This window comes from Scleropages formosus, chromosome 8 (genome assembly GCF_900964775.1).
Source record: "Scleropages formosus chromosome 8, fSclFor1.1, whole genome shotgun sequence".
Taxonomy (NCBI): Eukaryota; Metazoa; Chordata; class Actinopteri; order Osteoglossiformes; family Osteoglossidae; genus Scleropages; species Scleropages formosus.
In genome coordinates, this window is record NC_041813.1 from 10,468,085 (window position 1) to 10,488,480 (window position 20,396).

The 20,396-nt window shown below is 41.3% G+C and overlaps 2 protein-coding genes across 6 annotated transcripts; one reads left to right on the forward strand and one right to left on the reverse strand.

Annotated features, from left to right (window-relative positions):
- Positions 1–1,658: 1,658 nt before the first annotated feature.
- Positions 1,659–10,188, forward strand: hps1 (HPS1 biogenesis of lysosomal organelles complex 3 subunit 1). Of its 5 annotated transcripts, none has more exons than XM_018766052.2 (18): positions 1,659–1,970; positions 2,687–2,823; positions 3,057–3,191; positions 3,289–3,431; positions 3,646–3,754; positions 3,907–4,067; positions 4,155–4,257; positions 4,478–4,547; positions 4,654–4,715; positions 5,015–5,182; positions 6,546–6,725; positions 6,829–6,896; positions 7,107–7,238; positions 7,454–7,519; positions 7,788–7,932; positions 8,373–8,486; positions 8,907–8,989; positions 9,076–10,188. In XM_018766052.2, the coding sequence occupies exons 2-18, from the start codon at positions 2,707–2,709 to the stop codon at positions 9,236–9,238; spliced, it is 2,019 nt and encodes a 672-aa protein (XP_018621568.1). In that variant the 5' UTR covers positions 1,659–1,970; positions 2,687–2,706; the 3' UTR covers positions 9,239–10,188. The 5 variants fall into 5 exon arrangements, with proteins under 5 accessions (XP_018621568.1, XP_018621566.1, XP_018621567.1 ...); XM_018766050.2 differs by having other exon boundaries at positions 2,707–2,823; XM_018766051.2 differs by having other exon boundaries at positions 1,659–1,952.
- A 193-nt stretch (positions 10,189–10,381) lies between these two features.
- On the reverse strand, positions 10,382–12,261 carry LOC108942646 (lactosylceramide alpha-2,3-sialyltransferase). Its single transcript, XM_074559703.1, is given in 8 exon segments — positions 10,382–10,643; positions 10,821–10,961; positions 11,179–11,197; positions 11,199–11,351; positions 11,867–11,944; positions 11,946–12,057; positions 12,060–12,092; positions 12,246–12,261. Coding segments are annotated over 8 exon segments (792 nt in total). The 3' UTR covers positions 10,382–10,403.
- Between the last annotated feature and the right edge of the window lie 8,135 nt (positions 12,262–20,396).

The following is a 20,396-nucleotide window of genomic DNA, read 5'->3' on the forward strand; positions in this document are numbered from 1 at the left end:
TTACTTTTCCTGCTACATACAGATAAACATGATCTTACTTATATACAGTGGTCTGTATAGTCTGTATAGAGTCAAGGTACCTTTGCGTGACAAACTCTCCTCAGCCATGCTAACTGTAACCAAACCTTGCGTGAAAGTGTTTATGTTCTGAGACCATTTAGAGCATGGTGGCCTATTTCACCTCTTGGCCATGATGGAGAATTTCATGTTGTTTACACAGTGTATACAGTAGTCAGCTCCAATAAGGCCTATGTGCATGTCACCCCTCTAAACTGATTGAGAAGATTAGCGGATGACTAACAGTGTTGCAGTCTTCCTGGCACTATGGACAGTTGACCAATGCAGGGTTCAAAGAACCTAAATATTTATTCAACGATGAGAGAAGGATAGTATACATGCTTGTTCTTCTCCCAGGAATGCTGGTGTATCCTTTACTGAGTTTATTAACTGATTGTATATCTATGGAATTTTAAATAGCTGATTTTAGAATTTAGAATTACCTTTATTAACAAATTACACATTGGCATCATAGAGCAGTGTTTATAAAAGTCACATTTCGCTGCTCCTAATTTTCAAGAGTAGTGGGTAAAATTAGTGTTATAGAATTTAAAAATGCAATATTATATGTTGGAGATATCTACTGACACCATGAAGTTAAACATATGAAACATGCAAAACATTATTGTTAGTTTTGTATGGTTTGTAGCGCAAAACTAATGTTCTAAATAGATTTTAAAAAAACAACAGAAAAATGTTTGAGTCTAGAAGAAACTGCATCTCAAAAAGTGTACATTCATGCACCGTAAATTCATGAGCATCACCAGATAAAGCCTTTGTTCAGCCACTACTCCGGCATTGTTTTTGCTTGCTTATGTATCTTCTAATATTATTTTTTTTTTTTTAAAAATTTGGTAGGAGGGTATCAGGATTTGTCTATCCTGTGTTTTATGCACCTACGTCCTACTTGAACGATGAACCTCGGTGCGGCAAGTGCCACCCAACTAGGCTTACTTGAGTCACATGTCTGCAGCCATGTCTCTTTCTCTTAATGTAATGCATAAATTGTACTTTTGCTGAGATGTACGTCACTTTGGAGAAAAGTGTCTGCTAAATGAATAAATGTAAATGTAAATAGGATAACATGTTATTGTAACAGCGCAGAGAAGGCCTAGTGTAGCTTAATGTAAACACCTAGTGTCTGTTCCTCTAGTCCTGTGTTCTTTTCTGATTGGATATCACGTTACTGACGCTGAGTCTGCTACTGGGGAATTCTGGGGGGGGGGGGGGTTCAAGGGGTGACCCATTGTGGGGAGTAGTGGGGATAATAGTGGGGGGGCTCTTCAGTCTTCAGCAAACTGTGTCATACTGTCAATTGTGCTTTTGTCAAATCTGCTATTCTAAATTAATTTATCATTTATGCGTTCAAAGAAGAACCTAAGCCCTAGGTGCTCGCTGAGTCTGTTTCCAGTAGTTCCATAGGAGAGGGATACTACATTATCTATTTCTTTGTGATCGCAGCAAGTGTGGCAAATAGGCACTGTGGCAATATTTCCGCTTTATTCAGTGTTGTACAACTGTTACGCAGCAAATATCATATGACATGAACCCGGACTCGGAGAGTTGCTTTCAGGCGTTAGTCGCTTTCTTTCTTTATTACAAACAAAGTCGGCCGGTACTCTGCTACTTGGATCATTTTCACTCAGAAATTAAATTCCTTTAACGTTCATTGTTCCTTTTGAAAACAACAGTACATCATCACGGTACAGTATACCAATACTGTGCCATGCTGAAGCAACACCGTAAACCGTCCCTGGATCAGTGAACGAAGGAACTTCCTCATCGCCTGCACTGCGCTTTCCATAAAGTCCGGAACCGGAAAAGTTGTGTTCTTTTAAAGAGTTCGGAGTACAACGAGGCTTCTCCCGGTTGACTGAAGCGCTTGGACTTATAAGGTTTCGAACCTGCCCACAGTACGCTGCCTGACGCGTTCAGAAACTCTGTCGGCCGCCGTGAGACATGATTAGTCGAGTGTCTTTAAAAACGAAAAGGCGTAGGTTGTTTTTCAGAAAAAGTACATTAACCACAGTACTTCTTCGTGTGTGTATACACACACACAGAGTAAGTAGGTAACTACGCAACCAAACAGGATAACTTTGGTTAAGTGAGCTTTAAATACGCGCTGTGGAATGTTAAATCCACCTTAACGAGCGGGCTCACGCGCTCCGTCCCGTGACCGCGCGCGCACATCACCCACCCACCTACCTACGAACCCACACACGCTCACTCAGTTGAGCCGATGAATACAATCAGTGTACTGTGTATTCAGTGTAATCTTTTCAGACTAGCGATAACGTTTAAAAAAAGTGGGTCGCGAAGTTCCTCCCTGCATACATTTATTTAAGAGTAAAAAAAGTTTTCAGAGAGAGTAGTTTCCTTTTTTTTTCGCGATGTGAGTGTAGACTGCGTGTGTTTTTTTTTTATTTGTTCCGATGATTTAATGAATGACTGATGTTATGGTGGATGTCAGTGAGCCCAGTCGGACACTCACTCGTCTCTCTGTAGCTGCGTGTACATTTGTCTAGGTTGCTCTTACACTGTGGGGAAGGGGGGTAGGTAGCACTTCTGCATTACCGAAGAATATTAGGAGAAGTGATCGCTCTTCTTTGTTGATGTACTTCATTGGAAGTGTGAACTGGCTGTCCTCAGATGAAGTGTGTGCTCATCGCCAGTGAGAATGCAGAAGTCCTCTTCTACTGGGCCGACCTGGACTTTGAGCAGAGCATTCGGGAGCAGTACGGGGCTCTGCAGGAAGAAGGGGTGAAGGTAGGACCATGGATACTCACTCAGGTGGTGGACCTGCCAAATTAATGTCACTAACTGGTAAAAATTTTTATTTTCAAGGATTTTTTTAAAAATTTTATTTTCCCCATATGAAATTGCTGTGGTATCTTAATGTCTTTTCTGTAAATACTGATGTAACACGATTGTCAGTTACATGCTGTAGTTCCTGAACACTGAGCAGGTGCAAACTGAGCAGCTCTTTTTGTGGCCTTCAGCCTATGGCCTTTGAAGACAGCATCAACACCCTGTTTGCCCCCATCATCATCTCCTGCAGCACCATGATTGACAGGATTTGCGACAACTACACCTCCTTTAGCACTGAGAACAACCACGTATACGTTTTGCAGCAGGTATTTCCTTTTAGCGGCTGAAGGTGATGTCATGTTTTTGTTGGGAGATTACATGGATAATCAGGTTATCCCTTTTTTTGTGTTTGTTGTGTTCCAGTTTGAAGAATGCCTTTATATTGGAGTATGTGGAGATGGAGAAGAGAATGAGGAGGACCTGAAAAGGAAGATATATGTGTTGAAGAAACTAATAGAGATTCACTATGGGATGGTGACTCTTAGCAGCAGCCTACTGAGGAAGGAGTAGGAGTTTTTTTTTTTAATTATTATTATTTTTTAAAAAAAAAAACTTATTGCAATAGTTAGCCATCCTCTTAGAGTGTTTTTGCATACTTTCAACTCGAGTTTCTTCTGCAAGCCAAACTCGATCTGGAATATGAAAAATAGTGGGCTGTTGTTCCAATGACAATGTGTTTTTTCTTTCCATGCAAGATTTTGGTCTTTCTGTCCTTTGTAGACTCCGACCACATGACAGAGATCAAAGGAATCATCTTTGGAGGAAATTCCAAAGCCTTCTGGGAACCTACAGTCACCTCAAAGAGCAGGACCAGAGCTTTTTAGTAGAGGTAGCAAACAGTGGCTACTGAAATGCCAACAAAGATCTCAACTTAGTGCACATAATCTGTTTGGCTTTTACAGGATAGGGGTTTTATCATTGTTCTATGTCCTTTTGCTGACATCTTTGGCTGTTCACATTATTTCTCTCTTTCCCTCTCAGGCAGTGGAGAGGCTGATCCACCCTACACTTTGTGAGCAGTGCATTGAGTTCTTGGAGCGCCGACTTGTGCAACAAATAAACAGTAGCACGGAACGTGCCGGAGAAGAGGTTCTTCATGCCTTCATCCTTGTGCATACCAAACTGCTGGCTTTTTACTCCAGGTATCTGTCAGTCTTCCTCTTCTTAGTGCACAGGAAAGGTGCCAAATACCCAAATGACGGCAATAATTTTGCCGTTTTTTTATGTAGCCGAAATGCCAGCACTCTTACTTCCTCTGACCTGCTGGCTTTGATTCTGATGGTGCAGAACCAGTTTCCCAGCAACAGTGATCTGGAGGACATGTCCCCAGAGGTGAGTAATCCTAGTGCTCTGTTTAGGGCTTGGAATGTGACTTCTCCACAACAGTCTTCTGTTAACTGACAGCTACACATTTTCAGATTTCGGACTTCACCTATTTTAAGCAGAAGTAGTGTGATTAAGTATGAACTGAACTTTGACCTTATATCCTTAAGCATGTAATTGCATGTGTGTTGATATATTATTTTTGACATATCACCCATTATTACTCTAGGATATTGAGAATAACTCAGCACCTGATGTTTTCTACACTCCTGAGCCATCTCCTACTAGTAAGGACTCTGGTAAGTAGGCTCGTCCTACCTAAGTCAGGTTGTACAGCATTTACTTAGTGCTGTTTTGTACCTTTCTTGCATTTCTCTGAGATCAGCCCATACTCCATCTGTGTAGGTCCATCTGGAGCTGAACAGGATTACACTCCTGTCTTTCAGTTTGTTGACCCTGACATTCAGGTGGGTTTACTTGCTCTTTGGTTCTAGTCTGTCATAAGATACTCGTTTCTGTGGTTTGCATTGTTGCAGTTTCTAGAAATTTTTCTTGATATATTTTACTGTAGAAATTCTGCTTATGCTGCTGAAAGATATATAAGGCTGCCAGGATTTGTTTTTTAGCCATGTGTGAAAAAGGGAAAAAAAAAAAAAAAAAAAACTTATACATTAACAATTATGCATTTTCATAAAGGAGGTGAGTATATAGAGACATTGCCTAATTTTTTTTTTTTTTTTTTTTGACGACAACACCTTAATTTCAGATGGCAGAAGATAGCTTACAGACTCTTGAAGTTCCACCACCAGACCCTTCCATGCCTTCACGAGTCTTCCTTGAAGTCACCTCCAAAGATGGCTTTTGTCCCATGATGCCTCACTCCATGTACTGCCTGACACTGTGGCCAGGCATCACATTGGTGCTGCTGACCAAGGTCTGTCAAGACTGAGTATCATTATACAGGAATGAGGTGTTTTAGTGGTTGCAGAAATGGACTTGTATCCTAAAGGTTACTCTTTACAGTTCTACAAGAAAATTTGTCCAGTTTTTCTGTGGTATTCCTTAGCAGCTTGGTGAAACAGTGGCTAATGCTGGTATCTCACAGCTCCTCAGGTGGTTGTGTGGGCATAGGTTTGAATCCAGCTCAGGGTATGCAGAGTTTTCATGTTTTCCCCTTGTTCACAACCCAAAGAAAACTGTAGTTGAAGGCATTGTTAAACCAGTCCCACCCCTTCTCTTACCAAGATAGTCGTTCTAGTGGTTGCTGTGACTTGAGTCTGAATGATAAAAACAAAGAGATTAAACTCTTAAAAACACTATTAAGAGCCACGAGGTAGCAGTAGCTGAGTAATGAGACCTTTGTTTGGAAATTAGAAAAAATAGTTCTGCCATTGTGGGGGGCGTGGTGGTGCAGCGGGCTTGGCCAGGGCCTGCTCTCTGATGGCTCTGGGGTTCGAGTCCTGCTTGGGATGCCTTGCGACGGACTGGCGTCCCCTCCCCCTCCAGCCTTGCGCCCTGTGTTGCCGGGTTAGGCTTTGGTTCGCCGCGACCCCGCTTGGGACAAGCAGTTTGTCAGTGTGTGTGTGGGTTCTGCTGTTATAGGTGAGGTGCATACAGACACCCCTCTACTTACATAAATTTACCTTGTGTAAATCCAGATTTACATAAAAATTTCTGCCATACACATTATTTATGCAAAATATCTGAAATACGTTAAGCACAAGTCGGCGTAGCCAGACAATGCAGGAAGCTGCATCTTTCCAGTTACCGCGAGTTTTGAGCTGTAATTGCATCTCCTCTCATTATTGTAGTGTTTTTTTCCCACATATTTTTTTTTTTTTTTTCCCCCATTTCATTATTCACAATGTCTGGTGCTGAGTGTGCACTTGAAGAAAAACAAGAACCATCTCGCAAGCAACTGTCTACAGCAATTAATTTGGAGATGAAACTGAAAATAATCAAGAAGGTGGATAAAGATTGTCTATAGTATGGGAACTAGGTTTAGCTGTATTGACTGAATTGGATAGTGAAGGAGGCTGCATGTATAAAGGAGCATATAAAAGGAACATATAGCATGAAAACAACAATAATAACGAAGAAACTTCAAGGTGCAATAACTGAGATGGAAAAATTATTAATGTTATTATGTTGAATGGCAGGGGAGGAGGAGGAATTCGACAGATGTAACTTTTGACTTGTGTAAGTTGTTGAAGAACGGTCTATTTGCTTAAGTAGAGGGGTGTCTGTATGTTGGAAAATAGATTTTGGGTAGTGCTTTAACCTTTTTCTTCCTACAGGTTCCCAATAGCCAATTGGCCACATCTGTCTACTTTTTCCTGGACAGCTTCAGCCAGCTGGAGAGGAGGCTTAATGAAGTGCAGGATGGGACCTCTGTTTCTCGCAGTCAGCACTCTTTGCATGACCTCCGCAATAAACTTGACAAATTCATTCGAGCCCTAAGTAGTAGTGACATTCAGGTGAGAGAAGCCTTGATGGTCTCAACAGTGAAGGATTCATTGTGGTCTGTGGCATGAACATTTTAGCCTTTCTCACTTTCTGCTCTGCGTTCATAATTCCCAGCTGCAAAATGCCTGGGCTGAATTCAAGAGCAAAGTGTTCTCAAGAAGTGGGCCAGGAGTCAGTCGGGAGTGAGTCTTCTCCCATGTTTTTTCTAGAAAGCTGAAGTGTTTTCTCGGTTGCTGTATGCTAAACTTTTGCTACAGAGTATTGTATTTTGTGCTTATTTCTGGCCTGTGGTCAGTGAGTTGCATATTGATCCCTGACTATGGACTGGTGTGTGGCACACTCCTCTCTTGCCAGTAGCTGGTTGTTTTGTGTCTGTCTCTGTTTCTCTGTAGATTGCTCCCATGTTGTAAGAACATGAAGACTTGTCTGTGTGGAGTGTACAGACATTATTTTTTGGTGGAGACCACTAGGAGCAGCCAGCGCCTGTCTTCCAGCCTGCAAGAGCGAGCCCAGCAGTCAGTGCAGTATGTATGGACTCTCTCTTTGTTGCTTAGACTGGGAGTTGCAGAACAAGGAAAGTATTTCCTGTTTGCATGTCTTGCTGTTTGTGGTGAAGATTTTAATTTAAAAAAAAAAAAAAAAGTCTCTGTATAGTAGACTACTGTGATCAGCTCATGTCAATGTTTGAATGAATTCAGATTTTTGCAAGTGAAGATGAGCTTCCTCCTGTCTGTTCTAGAGAAAAGTTGTTAGACTGGAAGGACTTCCTGCTAGTGAAGAGTAAGAGGAACATCACCATGGTGTCATATCCTGCCTTGTAGCCAGCTATCTTGACATGAGCAAGATGAGACTCCAATCAATATGTTCATATGCCTTATGAACATATTGATTGGATTAATCTGATGTCATATGTCAATATGAGTGACATATAAATGAATGAATAAAACAAATTGTTCTCACCTTTAACCCAGCTGTCAATTTTTGGAAAGCGCATGAGGCAGTTCAAATTTGAACTTCACTATTTTTACTGAACATTACAGATGTTGTGGTGTCTTACCTTAATGCATTATTACATACCTGGAGGAGTTTCCTGGCTTGATCCACTTCATGTACGTTGACCGCACTGCAGGGCAAATGATTGCCCCATCCATCAATGTTACAGACCGGTCCACTTCTGAGCTGGGAAAAGGACCCCTGGCACACTTTGTCAAAAACAAGGTAGGCTTTGTACTTATAAGCACTGCTTTCTTGAAGATGTTCTGTACCTCTCTAGGACACTGCCATCTGAATGTCCCCTCTCACATGTGAAGCCTAGTTGCTTGTCCCAAATTCTGCATTACTCGCACTGTCCCTTCTACATTTCATATATAAGGGATCTGAAGTAAACTCTTAATAAATTGGGGAATCAGTGTATGTTCAGGGTATTATTGCAAATGGTACATAGTGGCTTTGAATATTAGATGAAAATTTTTCAGGTATAAATTTGAGAGGAATGGCCTTGGAATCCATAAGTATGTTCTTAAACCGCACTACAGAATTCTCTAAGAATAAAAGTTTCTAACTGAGCCCATAATGAATGAATGAATGAATGAATGAATTTAATCTTTGGGAATTTTCTTTTCTCTTTGGGTGTGGCTGTGACCTGCTGTTTCTGGAAGGTGTGGAGTTTTGTGGAAATGGCTCGACGCTACCTTCAGAAGGGATACACTACCGTCACCCTTAGGGATGGAGACTACTACTTGTGCTACTTTCTGTGGTTTGAGAATGAGACGGTATTTTGCCTCACCTCCGTGTGCACCAACTTGTGTGGTGCTCTTTGTCATGTAAACTATGCTAAAATTTTTAAATCTGTTGTTGAAAATACAGCATGTTTATACACATATCACTTAATGCAAATGTTTACAATAGCAAAAGTAATGGATAATGCACTGGGTTAAAATTTACACTATTCAGTTCCATTTCATGTCAGTGGAAGTATTCATAGATGATTTATACCTCAATAACTGATGTTGGCATGCAGACAGTGGAATACATAGAATGTGGGAAGATCTTATGGGACAATGTCTTTTTCAAAAAACTGTTTTCTAACATTTTTTATGGACTGTAACATTTAGGGAAAAATGAATATTGTGTGTTTCTTTGATCAGTACAAACTGCACATGTGTCACACTGTTGCTGTGCTATCTCTTTAGGGCTACAAACTGGAGGTGTTGGACCCGCCCACCCTTCGTGATTACTCTGCCCCCATTGGAATGCTGGCCTCAGATTACTACAGGTTAGTGATGTGCTGTGTTGTGCTATGATTGGTGCCCTTTCATGACATCTTGCATCTCTGACAAATGTTTTTTGCCCTGCCTTTAGGAAACTGCTCAGGTATTACAGTAAGAGCCATAATGCAGAGGTAGTGAAGTGCTATGAGCTTCTGAGTGTCCACCTGGGTGTGATCCCCACTGAGTACATCCTACAGCACTGCTGCCAACTGGCCCGCAAGCTGTGGGAACCGTCCCGCATCCCTCTGCTGTAAGGGGTCAGATCAGGCCCTAACCTGCAATTTCCTGCTGGAACCTTTGACAGAGTCCTCAGAGGATGGCAGTACAACAGTGTCCAGCATACTAATTTGACTGTCATTGCTGCAGTAACCCCAACAGCGGGTTGATGCTATCCTCCTATCTCACCTGGGTTTAAAAGTCCTTCATGGCTGTGTTGTCAACAAGCCTTAAACTTAAACATACTGTTAATGACACTGGTCAGTCTGGTCAAAGAAATCATTCCTGTTCATTGCACTAATATTGCACTCATCTTGTTTTTGAAGTCCAGAATTTCGGGAGTGATTACACTGTTAGAACAGACATTTAGGTAATTCTCTCCTTACTCCTGCTGCAATTGTGCTTGCACTGGAAACGTTGTTAGCCTGTATAATCCCATAAGGGCACTCCTGGAAGCAGAGGCTGAGAAACAGAACCAAAGACAGTGACATAGTGGCATGCAGTGTCACTGTCCTGCTTTCCCTGTCTTCTGTATGCATCTTTCTAGGATGCAAAGGTGCATTTGGAGTACAAGAGGAGGAAAGGAAAGAACTCCTTTGTTTCTAGCAGTATACTGTCTCATTATATTCTAAGATCACAGTGCTGTCTCTGGTCCTGTGTGGCCTAAGTAAAAATAAAATTTGGAGTTTATTATTCCCGTTTTATGCCCATTTAAATTTTTTTTTTTTGCACATAAAACTGTGATGTTTGTCAGATTGGCAGATGCAGACCATGTTTGTGTATGGCTTATTACTTTTATTTCCAGTTGTTGTAGATTGTAAATCTCAGGATAATAATCATGTGTTTTTCTGCAAGGGCAGGCAACTTATTATGCTGGAAATCAACTCCAGTCTTTCTCTGTTCTTGTATAACATTTAGCATTTGAAAATAGTTTACAGCATTTTTACACTCAATGTCCACAACATACCTTGGACTTTCTTTTTTAATTTGTGTGTGTTCTTTGTCCAGGAGACTAAATAGAAGTGGTACACAATAAATACGAATGTGTGAAGTATCCTGTATGAGGCCACTTCATAAGTGGGTCTTTCATGTGAGGTCCAGCGTGCCTGTTCATTGAGTCGGGGGAGCTGGGTAAAGCACTGGTGATGTCTGGTGATGACAGTGAAGCTATGTGCTGCGTTTACTCCATCTCTGTGGTATTGCTCAGCACAGCATTCCTGTAAGGTCAGTAATTACCTTCACTCTCACTAGCTTCTTCAGGAAGGCCATCTCTGCACTCCTCTCATGCACAATTTGAACCCGCATGGCATCCGTGCGCAGTGATTCGTAATAGTGCAAGGGCATCTGGGGATGCTGCAGATCGTAGCTGAAACCTGCCAGGCTGACCTCATCATAGAGCTGCAGAGCTGCCACCACTCTGCCTGCACCCAATGTGGGCAACATCTGCAGCAACAAGATGTGAGGAGCATTATTACATTTGACATGCACATAAATATATAATTTCACATACTTTGAAAATCAAAATATATAATTTAATTTCCTCTACTGTATTATATTAACAATAAAAATGTGAAATAAAGAATATGGAAATGTTTGTGACCGAAGTCCCAGAAAAATGACCTTTTTCGGTTTCTGTGCATACTTCTGCAGTGCTAGGCCCGTCTGGTGCATTATTTCAGGATTCAGGATCCAGAAGTTCTCTGGTTTAAGTGGGATAGTTTCTACAACCTCTTGCCAGAACCAGAATCTGGACCACCAATTCTGGAGGAAAAGGGTTAGTTCAGGTAAGGAATATAAATCAGAACAGCCCTGCAACCACTGCTTTAAAATGATAAATCTCAACTGTGTGTATACCGCCATTCCAAAAGTCAGTTGTAACCTGTGTGTTTCTGTCAGTACCTGTTACAGTAGCTCTTCTTGAGAAATTGGAAGTATTGAGATCGTAGTGTCTGCTGATTTGTATTGCGCTCTTACTCACCAGTGGGTCTCTGGTCACAAGTCAGGCAGTCAAGGTCTAAGCTCTTGAATGCCACCAGAACAGTCTGTTCATACTCCCTGGAAGAGTGCGGTGCACCCTCTGGTCAAATCAGGCAGATGGTGGTTCTGGAGTCACTCTCTCTTTCAAATCCAACAACTGGGGCATTGTTCATTCTGTCAGGAAAGAAACGTATACTTACATTACTTCGTTTAACACATGCTTTTCTCCAAAGCAACCTCCAATGAACACTATGTACTGTTATCAGCCCACACCTTATTCATCCAAGGTGACTTATACTGTCATATACACTGCTTACAATGGCTCACTCATCCATATATCAGTGAAACACACTTTCTCTCACTCACACTCAATGGGTGACTTAGAGTCACCAATCTACTGTGGCTGTGGACTGTAGGAGCACCATGAGGAAACCCATGCAGACATGGGGAGAACATGCACACTTCACACAGACTGAGCAGGGATTAAACCCATGTCTCTTCACAATATCTAGGCATTGTGAGAGCAGCACTGCTTGCTGTATCACCGTGCCGTATGTACTTCAAACATGCTGTAGCATCTGTCTTGTTCTGTGAAAGTAACTTTATTTTAATTGGCTTTATGCTTTTCTGAATTAATGACGGTAATTGTAATGTTAATGTTGACTTCTGAAAAGGGCCACAGTACTCACCTGATGATGATGTCATATTGATCGATGTGAGTCCTCAGGTGTCTGCCATGTAGGACTCCCCTACTGCCCACCATGACACCTACACCATTTAGACACTAATGAGGGTGGCAGGCCGGTGTGAGGCAGTATCTTAAGGGCTCTGGGTGCTGTTTCCTCACTGCCCTGCAGGCCCAGCAGTGGGGGAGACCCCTTGATCTCACTCCATCTTGGAGGAACACTGGTACCTCTGGCAAGGGTGGTCATGTGGGCAGGGCACAGAGTCGTCTGGTACTCTGCTCCTGCCGGCACGCCTGTGACAGCCCAGCAGCTGAATGATTCAATAGCACCTGCAGCATGTACTGTAGGAATGAATGTTGTCTCACATGGTGTCAGAGTGTACCATGAGTGAGTATCATGACATCAATTTCTGGTTGTAATAACCATGCCATACTGTCCTTAAGTCAAAATTCAGATTCTTTTTCGTCTTCATTTTATGTTTATGTTGTGACGAAAAAAACTGTGAAGTGGTGAAATGTTATTCTTAATAATTATTATTAGGTTTTAGTTTTAAATTAACTATTTGCAAGTAAGTTTCAGTCTTAGCTTAAAGTCAGGTTTTTCTCCCTGTAGCAGGCAGAAGAATGAATGTGAGTGCCTTTAAAGGCAAGTAGACAAATTAGTAATTTAGTATTACTGTATAGACTTTCCATTGTAAGTATACTTTGTCAGACACTCCTATATATTAAAAGTTTCAGGTTAAGAAAGCCTTCTGCTTTGGTATTTCAGACAATGTGAGATAAAATTGTGGTGAATCCTAACAAGGTGACAGAAGAGTTAAATTTTCCTGAGGTTTTGACTCCACTTCACTGCCTCCCTTCTCCACTGTATTATTAATAATTCAGTTTTTTCAGTCATGTGGCTGTGAAACGATATGTCTTAAAATGCAATAGTCACATTAATCACAAGTTATATAAATCAGATTTTCTGCATGACAGCAAACATCAGTATCTGTCATAATAATATTTACCTGCTTAGGAAGAAACCTCTAGACTCTGCTTTCTTATTTTTAGTAAAAAGCTTCTCTGTGTTTTCTGCTTCAAGGAGAAGAGACGTGGAACTGTCTTCATGCTCTCTGAATAAGGGGTAGTTCGAAATAACCACACACACACACACACATTTTCAGAACCGCTTGTCCCTTACGGGGTCACGGGGAACCGGAGCCTACCCGGCAACACAGGGCGTAAGGCCGGAGGGGGAGGGGACACACCCAGGACGGGTCGAAATAACCATATGTAGTTAAAAACATCAAAATCTAAGCGATTGACTGATCCATCATAGCAAAAATGTAGTAGGATAAGTAGCCTCAGCACAGGTTGTAAGCTCCCACTTGCAGGGAGAAAGGCTTCTTCTGTTTCTGGGGTTCAAGTCTTGTTTGGGGTGCCTTGTGACGGACTGGAGTCCCATCCTGAGTGTGTCCCCTCCCCTTCCAGCCTTATGCCCTGTGTTGCCGGGTAAGGCTCCAGCTTGCGTGACCCCGTTTGGGACAAGCGGCTTCAGACAACGTGTGTGTGTTTCTTCATCTATATTCAATGAGGTTTGTGGGCTCAGTATCTCCACTGATGAAAGATGTCTTATCATACAGTTTGTTTTAAATCTTATCGACCACTGAACTGTGTCTCATCGTCACCCAAACTTGTTAATTATTCACCAGTTCTGCTGCAGCTTAACTTTAACCTCTTACTAGAACAATGTAGTAACCTGTTAGACATGTTCCATATGTAATTATTTATTAAAGATGTTGTTTATCCTCTTTTTTAAATCAATTTCCCTTGAAATATGTGGGTGTGTAATACCACAATGATGCTGCCTTTATGGGGATTGGACCCTAAAGCTAAATAAAATTTTTTAAAATATTAACAAAAAATTCTGAAAATGAAATGGCAAATTATTTAAGTGTTTTTTTTTTTTTTTTTAAGACAGGCCAACATATGACTTTAGCCTGTGTAGGAGTAAGGTATGATGAAATGCATCATATACAGTGTTACGATCTAGATTCAATTCAATTTTATTCAATAAATTTTTATAGAGCGCGCTTCTCACTCAGTTACACAGAGCGCTGAGCAATGGTGTAAGACAAATAAATAGACAATATAATAGACAGTTGACTATATACTAGAGTAATCCATTATACATGCAAATATTAAAACTATAAGTATGCCTACTGCCATGGAGGAAATGAACAAAAAAAAATTCCAACTGAGAGTCAAGGGAGAAAAAACCTTGGGGGGGTCCAAGTGCCAGTGGCTGCCCACCCCTCCTGGGGAATTCTAGATTAAAAATTACTTTAAAATCAAGTTACAAGTAATAATAACGTTGTAGCTGAGTGTTAACTTGATGTCTCCATTCACATATGTATGTCTCGTCCATTGTGGCAGGCGGTTATCAGCTTCAGTCAGCATGGGGTGCTGGTATGACGACCGGCCAGCCTCCTCAGGTCTTATCACAGGGAAGCAATGCTCAACACGAAGGGAATTGTTATGACTTAAAGAGATTAGACAGGTTAATACAGAAGGGGGAAAAAAGACACAGCCACCTGGAATTACACTGCAAGGTGATATGCCCGAGTGAACGTGTAAGTCTTTAGCCTGGATTTAAAGGCTGAGACAGATGGAGCATTCCTGACAGTAACTGATAGACTATTCCAGAGTTTAGGTGCTCTATAGCTAAAGGCATATAGATACAGTAGAGGATCAGAAGATAATAGTGAATCAGTAACAAATTTGGTTGAATTGTAATGTACAGCCAAGCATAATGCAGTAGTAAAAATTAGCACATAATTATGATGTCACATTCATTTGCCACTATTCTTAAAAGCATACATACACACTTAACCATTGGTAGTCTAACTCTATTTTCTACATGGTGATGTTATAGGCCGTGGGCAGGCCCTACAAGGAGGGGGCCAGCAGGGTCAATTGCCGTGGGCCTCACTTCACAAGGGAGTCTCACCTCAGCCAAAGGTGCATTATAGTATTATACACATACTAGTCTAACCAGAGTTCTTAAAGCTAAACTTCTATAAAATTATACTGTCATGCATTCTACGAATAAAAAAAATATGCATACCATTCATTACTTTAAAATATGTTTTACTCCTCTTCCCAAAAACTGAGGGAAATAGCCCTGGCCTCACCTGAGCTCTTGGACGGCCTGAATGTGGATAAATACTGTAACTTAAAAATAAACATAATACGTGATGGGAGGTGTGGTGGCACGGCGGGTTTAGCCACTGCCCACTATGTGGCAGGTCTGGGGTACGAGCCCTGCTTTGAGGTGCCTTGTGATGGACTGGCATCCCATCCTGGGTGTGTCCCCTCCCCCCCCTTGGCCTTGCACCCTGTGTTGCCGGGTTAGGCTCCAGCTTGCTGCAACCCCGCTCTGAACAAGAGGTTGTCGACAATGGATGGATTATACATGACATAACCAATAAAAAAGATTCAAATGTTTCATTCAGAATTATTGAGAAGCACTGGATTCTGGACTTCCTCACAGACAGACCGCAGATGGTGAGGATGGGAAGAAGGGTCTCTGGTGAGCTCACGGTCAGCACAGGATCACCGCAGGGCTGTTATCTCAGTCCGAAACTCTTTACTTTGTACACTTATGACTGTGACTCCACCCAGGACGACACAGTCGTCATCAAGTACTCTGACGACACGACCATCCTGGGTCTCATTAAGGGTGAGGACGAGTCAGGGTACAGGGCCTCAGTCAACAGCATTCTGGTCTATGGTGAGGAGAACGACCTCGTCCTCAATGTAGACAAGACGAGGGAGTTAATCATAAACTTCAGGAAGAAATCTTCCCCTCTGCAGTCTCTTATCATCAGGGGGACTGAGGTGGAGAGGGTTGACAGTCACAAGTTTTTGGGGCTTCAGGTGACAACAAACCTGAGCTGGACTGAAAATACTGCTGCCATAGTGAAAAAGGCTCAGAAACGGCTTTATTTTATCAGAATGCTCAGAAAGGCTGGAGTGAGCCTTCGTCCCCTTACGCAAGTCTATAGAGGTCTCATGGAGAGCATCCTCACTACTGCTATCACTGTCTGGTATGGCAACACCACCCAGGCAGAGAGGAAGGCCCTCCAGAGAGTGGTGAAGACAGTAAAGAGGATCATTGGGACTGATCTTCCATCTATGGATAACATTTATACACAACGCTGTAAGAAAAAAGCCCAGAAAATCATTGGTGATATACATCACCCAACTCACCTTTTCTTCAGGTAGAAAAAGTTAGTTTACAATCTGAGGCACAGCAGAGCAGACAGTATAATCCCACACAAAACATGGTTTTATAACAGCTTTCTCCCTGCCACAGTGAGACTCATGGCATAAACTACATAAGGACTGATTTCAGATTCCAGCTACCTCATATAAAGTGCAATATTTAACCTCCATGGGGGTAATAATAATATGCGCAATAATAACATGTGCAATAACCATTGGAGTATTAACATTATTATTAACATTAACCATTAGCCTGTTAATATTATTATTATTAACAGTATTATTGTAGTCTTTACTGTGTATTTCACTGTGTATGGAATATTTTACTGTGTACTTTGTGTGTGTTTTGTGTGTATTGTGCATTTTATTCTTGCCCCCCCCTTAAATTATTTGTTCCCCTTTTTTCTTTTTTTAATAGTATTTCCTCCTTTTTTAGTATTTACCTTCTCTATTACTGTAGTAATTTTATTTATTGTATTATGGTAGTTTTATTTATTGAAGTTTTAGAGTATTTATTGTCTACACGTTGCTTATATGTTTGACTCTTTCAGCATCCCACAAGAATTCCTATGTACCCGGACCATGTGTACGTGTACAAATGGCAAATAAAGTTCTATTCTATTCTATTCTATTCTATTCTATTCACTGCAAAGAAATGACTTCGGATATCTAAGTGCCTACAGACTAACAGTACAAACTGTATAAAGGATCATTAATTATTACCTTTCTTCATAATAGCTTTTTAAGTAGTGCATCAAGCTGATTCCACATTTAATTCTAGCTGTTATGTTTAATGGTCTGGCAAGTTTACTTATATATCACTTTAAGGTTGCCGTATTACATTGTTATATTGCAGTGTCTATTAGCAAAACATACTACTTACGCACACAGAGTCTGAAACACCTTGTCCTATACAGGGTTGTGGGAAGCCAGAGCCTAACCTGGCAACACAGGGCGTAAGGCCGGTCTGTCACAAGGCACCCCAAGCGGGACTCGAACTCCAGACCCACTGCAGAGCAGAACCCAGTCTAACCCACTGTGCCACCACACCCCCCATGCAAAATGTCTTATTAGAACCCAAATGTATTTGTGTCCACATGATGTTTTTTTTTCCCTTTTGGAGTTACATTAAAGGACAGTAGAATGGCACAGTAGGTAGCGTAGATGGCTTATAGTGCCTCGGCTGTGTGGACATAGGTTTCATTCCTGTTCTGTCTGTCTGGAGTTTGCATGTTCTTCCATGTTCACGTGAGGTTCCTAAGGATGCTCTGGTGTCCTACCACAATCTACAGATATGTTTCAGGTGAATTGGTGACTAAATTTACTCTAGTCTGTGTATGTGTGAGTGAATGAGTCTGTGATTGCCCAACAGTGGACTGATGTTCTGTCCAACGCGTTCCCTGCCTCACCTCCTGTGTTTCCAGGATAGACTCTGGACCACCGTGATCCTGAATTGGCTAAACAGTTTCTGACTGTAGATGGGTAAATTTTTTTTTTTCAGTCACATTGTGTGTTGGATTCATTCTTCATTCACTTGTGTTACTTTTGTCTTGAAAGTTTTGATGATGACTAATGTGAAACCACTAATGCAGTACAGCAGGCATGAAGTCTTGTGGGGTAACCCTGATGTTTGTAATGCTCAAGTCTCTGGCACTGCAGTATAAATACTGGAACCTGTCAAGGCATTTTCATCTATCACATACAGTCTGAAACCGCTTGTCCCGAGGTGAGCCAGAGCCTAACCCAGCAACACAGGGCACAAGGCTGGAGGGGGACGGGACACACTAAGGACGGGACACCACTCCAACGCAAGGCACCCCAAGCAGGACTCGAACCACAGACCTGCCAGAGAGGGGGACCTGGCCAAGCGTGCTGCACCACCACACCCACCCCATATGTTTTTGGCTATCAGTCATGCCCAGTGAGAGGAAAAGGCTGGCTGGTTGATTCTACAAATATAAATTTCACCTACCTTCAGAGAGGCCTAGCAGGATCTTGTGACTGAAATGTTGTGTATGCAAATTTTACATGAATTAGAACTGTAAAGCAGGTTCCTTGTTCCCTTGTTCCTTTGGGTTAACTGTCCTGGAGGGAGAGGACAGGTCCACCACCTGTAACCCTGACCAGGATCATGCCAAAATAGCCCGAACATCTGACCAAGGCTGCCAATGAGGTGCGTGGGAACAAATGGTCCTTGGGTGATAAACTGAAGAGTTGTCAAAGTTGCATTAGGGCTACAGTTCCAGTGGAATTTATGGCTAAGCTTTCTACTTTAGATGATAAGTACAAGAGATTAAAAAACCTCAAAAGAAACTTCACAAGTTTTTAATTTTCTTTATTACATATTATTAGTGCAAAACTACACAACAAGCTGCACACACTGCGAAAACATACACACTGCATCTTTTTTCACTATTTACAAAGCCTTAAAGAATGCTCGAAGCAGTAACATCTAATACAGTACACCAGCCAGATGAGGGCGCTGTAGTAAACATTAATGCAAAACAAAGCAAAAATCAGTTGGGTCATCCCTTGAAAAGATTTACGCTTCACCACGTAACACGATACCTCTTAAAGGAATAAAGATTACAGTTATTCTGTCAACTCTTTGATGTACTTGCCATTGTACTTGTCTGGGAGAAACTGATCAGACTGATGAGGGATTACAGACACCTGCAGTTATTTGCTATGCACATACTTCAATCACACCCAACTTTGCTTTCCTAGGGAGAACCCCACTCATTCCGTTTTCTCCATACTAAACGCTAGACATGTTTTCTCTCCTGTTCAGCTGCTGTTTATCCAGATCCATAAATTTTGCTACAGTCAAGCTACATATACAAATTCATGAGAGATGCTTTCAATGTTCGTTCTTGTTTTGTCTCAGCTGTCTCTGTTCTACTTTCACTGAAACGTGGGATCTAGAAATTTAGTTGTACCCCATGTGGAACAGAACAATCGCCTGAGATTTACAGTGTTTTTTTTTTTTCATGGAGACAGGCTGAGTGAAATATTCACAGCAAATAATATTTTCAAGGCACAAACAGCAGAACAGGAATATGTTTAGCAAAGTAACAAGTCATTACATTTATATAAAGACAGCAGGAGGACATTCAGACATTGAATTATATCAGTGCAGTGTCCTCATCCAGCCAGTCAAGTGTCACAACACTAAATCCTCACATTTATCTATGGATTATCATCATGCTTAAGTACCTTGTGATCTAGTTTATAGCAGCATTTATGTACAGTTCTTGCATTGTTAAAGCATTAAGGAAACATTTAGACAGAAAAAATTAAAAGAATAAAAGTGGAGTGATTTTGTCACTGAACATAACATTTTTTTAAATGACCCATTAAAAGACATATGCGTTCTTACTAAACCCCTGACAGTCAAAAACAAAAAGTACCATGCAATTTTATATTTTACCATGATCATCAAGGAACAATTTACTAGATTGCAGTACTTCATCTTAATGATACTAATTCAAGGACATGAAGATGGTCACCATGGAAATACAATTTTACAAGGGTTCAAGTCCAGTTTAACACACCTTCTGATGAGATTTTCCAAAGGTGAGCCAGTGATCCTCACTAAGTGCCGATGGCCCTTCAAAATATGTTCATAGTTCAAAATCTCCGTTTTCCCGGTGTGCTCTTACTATTTGTAAGGCAGTATTTTTAGTATATTATTGCCCTTTGGAAACGGCTGCTCTTAGGGTTTATATAACAGCACCATTGATAACACCGCAGTTTGCATATTTGCCATGCTGTAAACTTGACACATACAAAAGCAACTTGTAAGATGTCCTACAAAGATAGGACAACACTGCTCCGTTTTCATGGCATTCGTTATTTCTCTTGCATGTCTACTACAAAGCATATTCTGTCCAGCCCTAACTAAAAAGCAGCATGCTCTTCTATAATGTCAGAAAAGAGAAAGCTCTTTCTCAGGTTGTCATTAGTCCTTGGGGTTTGTTATTACCCAACTCTTTCCTATAAATCAATTGAATGCTGTTATGTAACATTTCCACAGAGTCCCCTGTTTAGGTCAAATAGCATTTGTTACTGTCACCTGATCACTGAAAAAACTGAGCATAGACAGATGGTGGTCAATCTAAAAGCCCAAATAAACTTTATCAAGCCCTCAAAACATTCCTGTCCATGTACTGAAATGCCTGCGGGAAAAAACTTGTTCATGTTAACTTACTCAGTCTTCTTCAACCACCATTCCCCCCCCAATGCAGAACACTTGTCCTATGACT

What these genes read in the sequence shown, in the direction of transcription:
- hps1 (XM_018766052.2), top strand. Translation starts at nt 2,707, where the DNA reads ATGAAGTGTGTGCTCATCGCCAGTGAGAATGCAGAAGTCCTCTTCTAC. An exon ending in TGCAGGAAGAAGGGGTGAAG is followed by an intron (nt 2,824 to 3,056) that starts GTAGGACCATGG and finishes TGTGGCCTTCAG; the next exon opens with CCTATGGCCTTTGAAGACAG. An exon ending in TCCTACTAGTAAGGACTCTG is followed by an intron (nt 4,548 to 4,653) that starts GTAAGTAGGCTC and finishes CCATCTGTGTAG; the next exon opens with GTCCATCTGGAGCTGAACAG.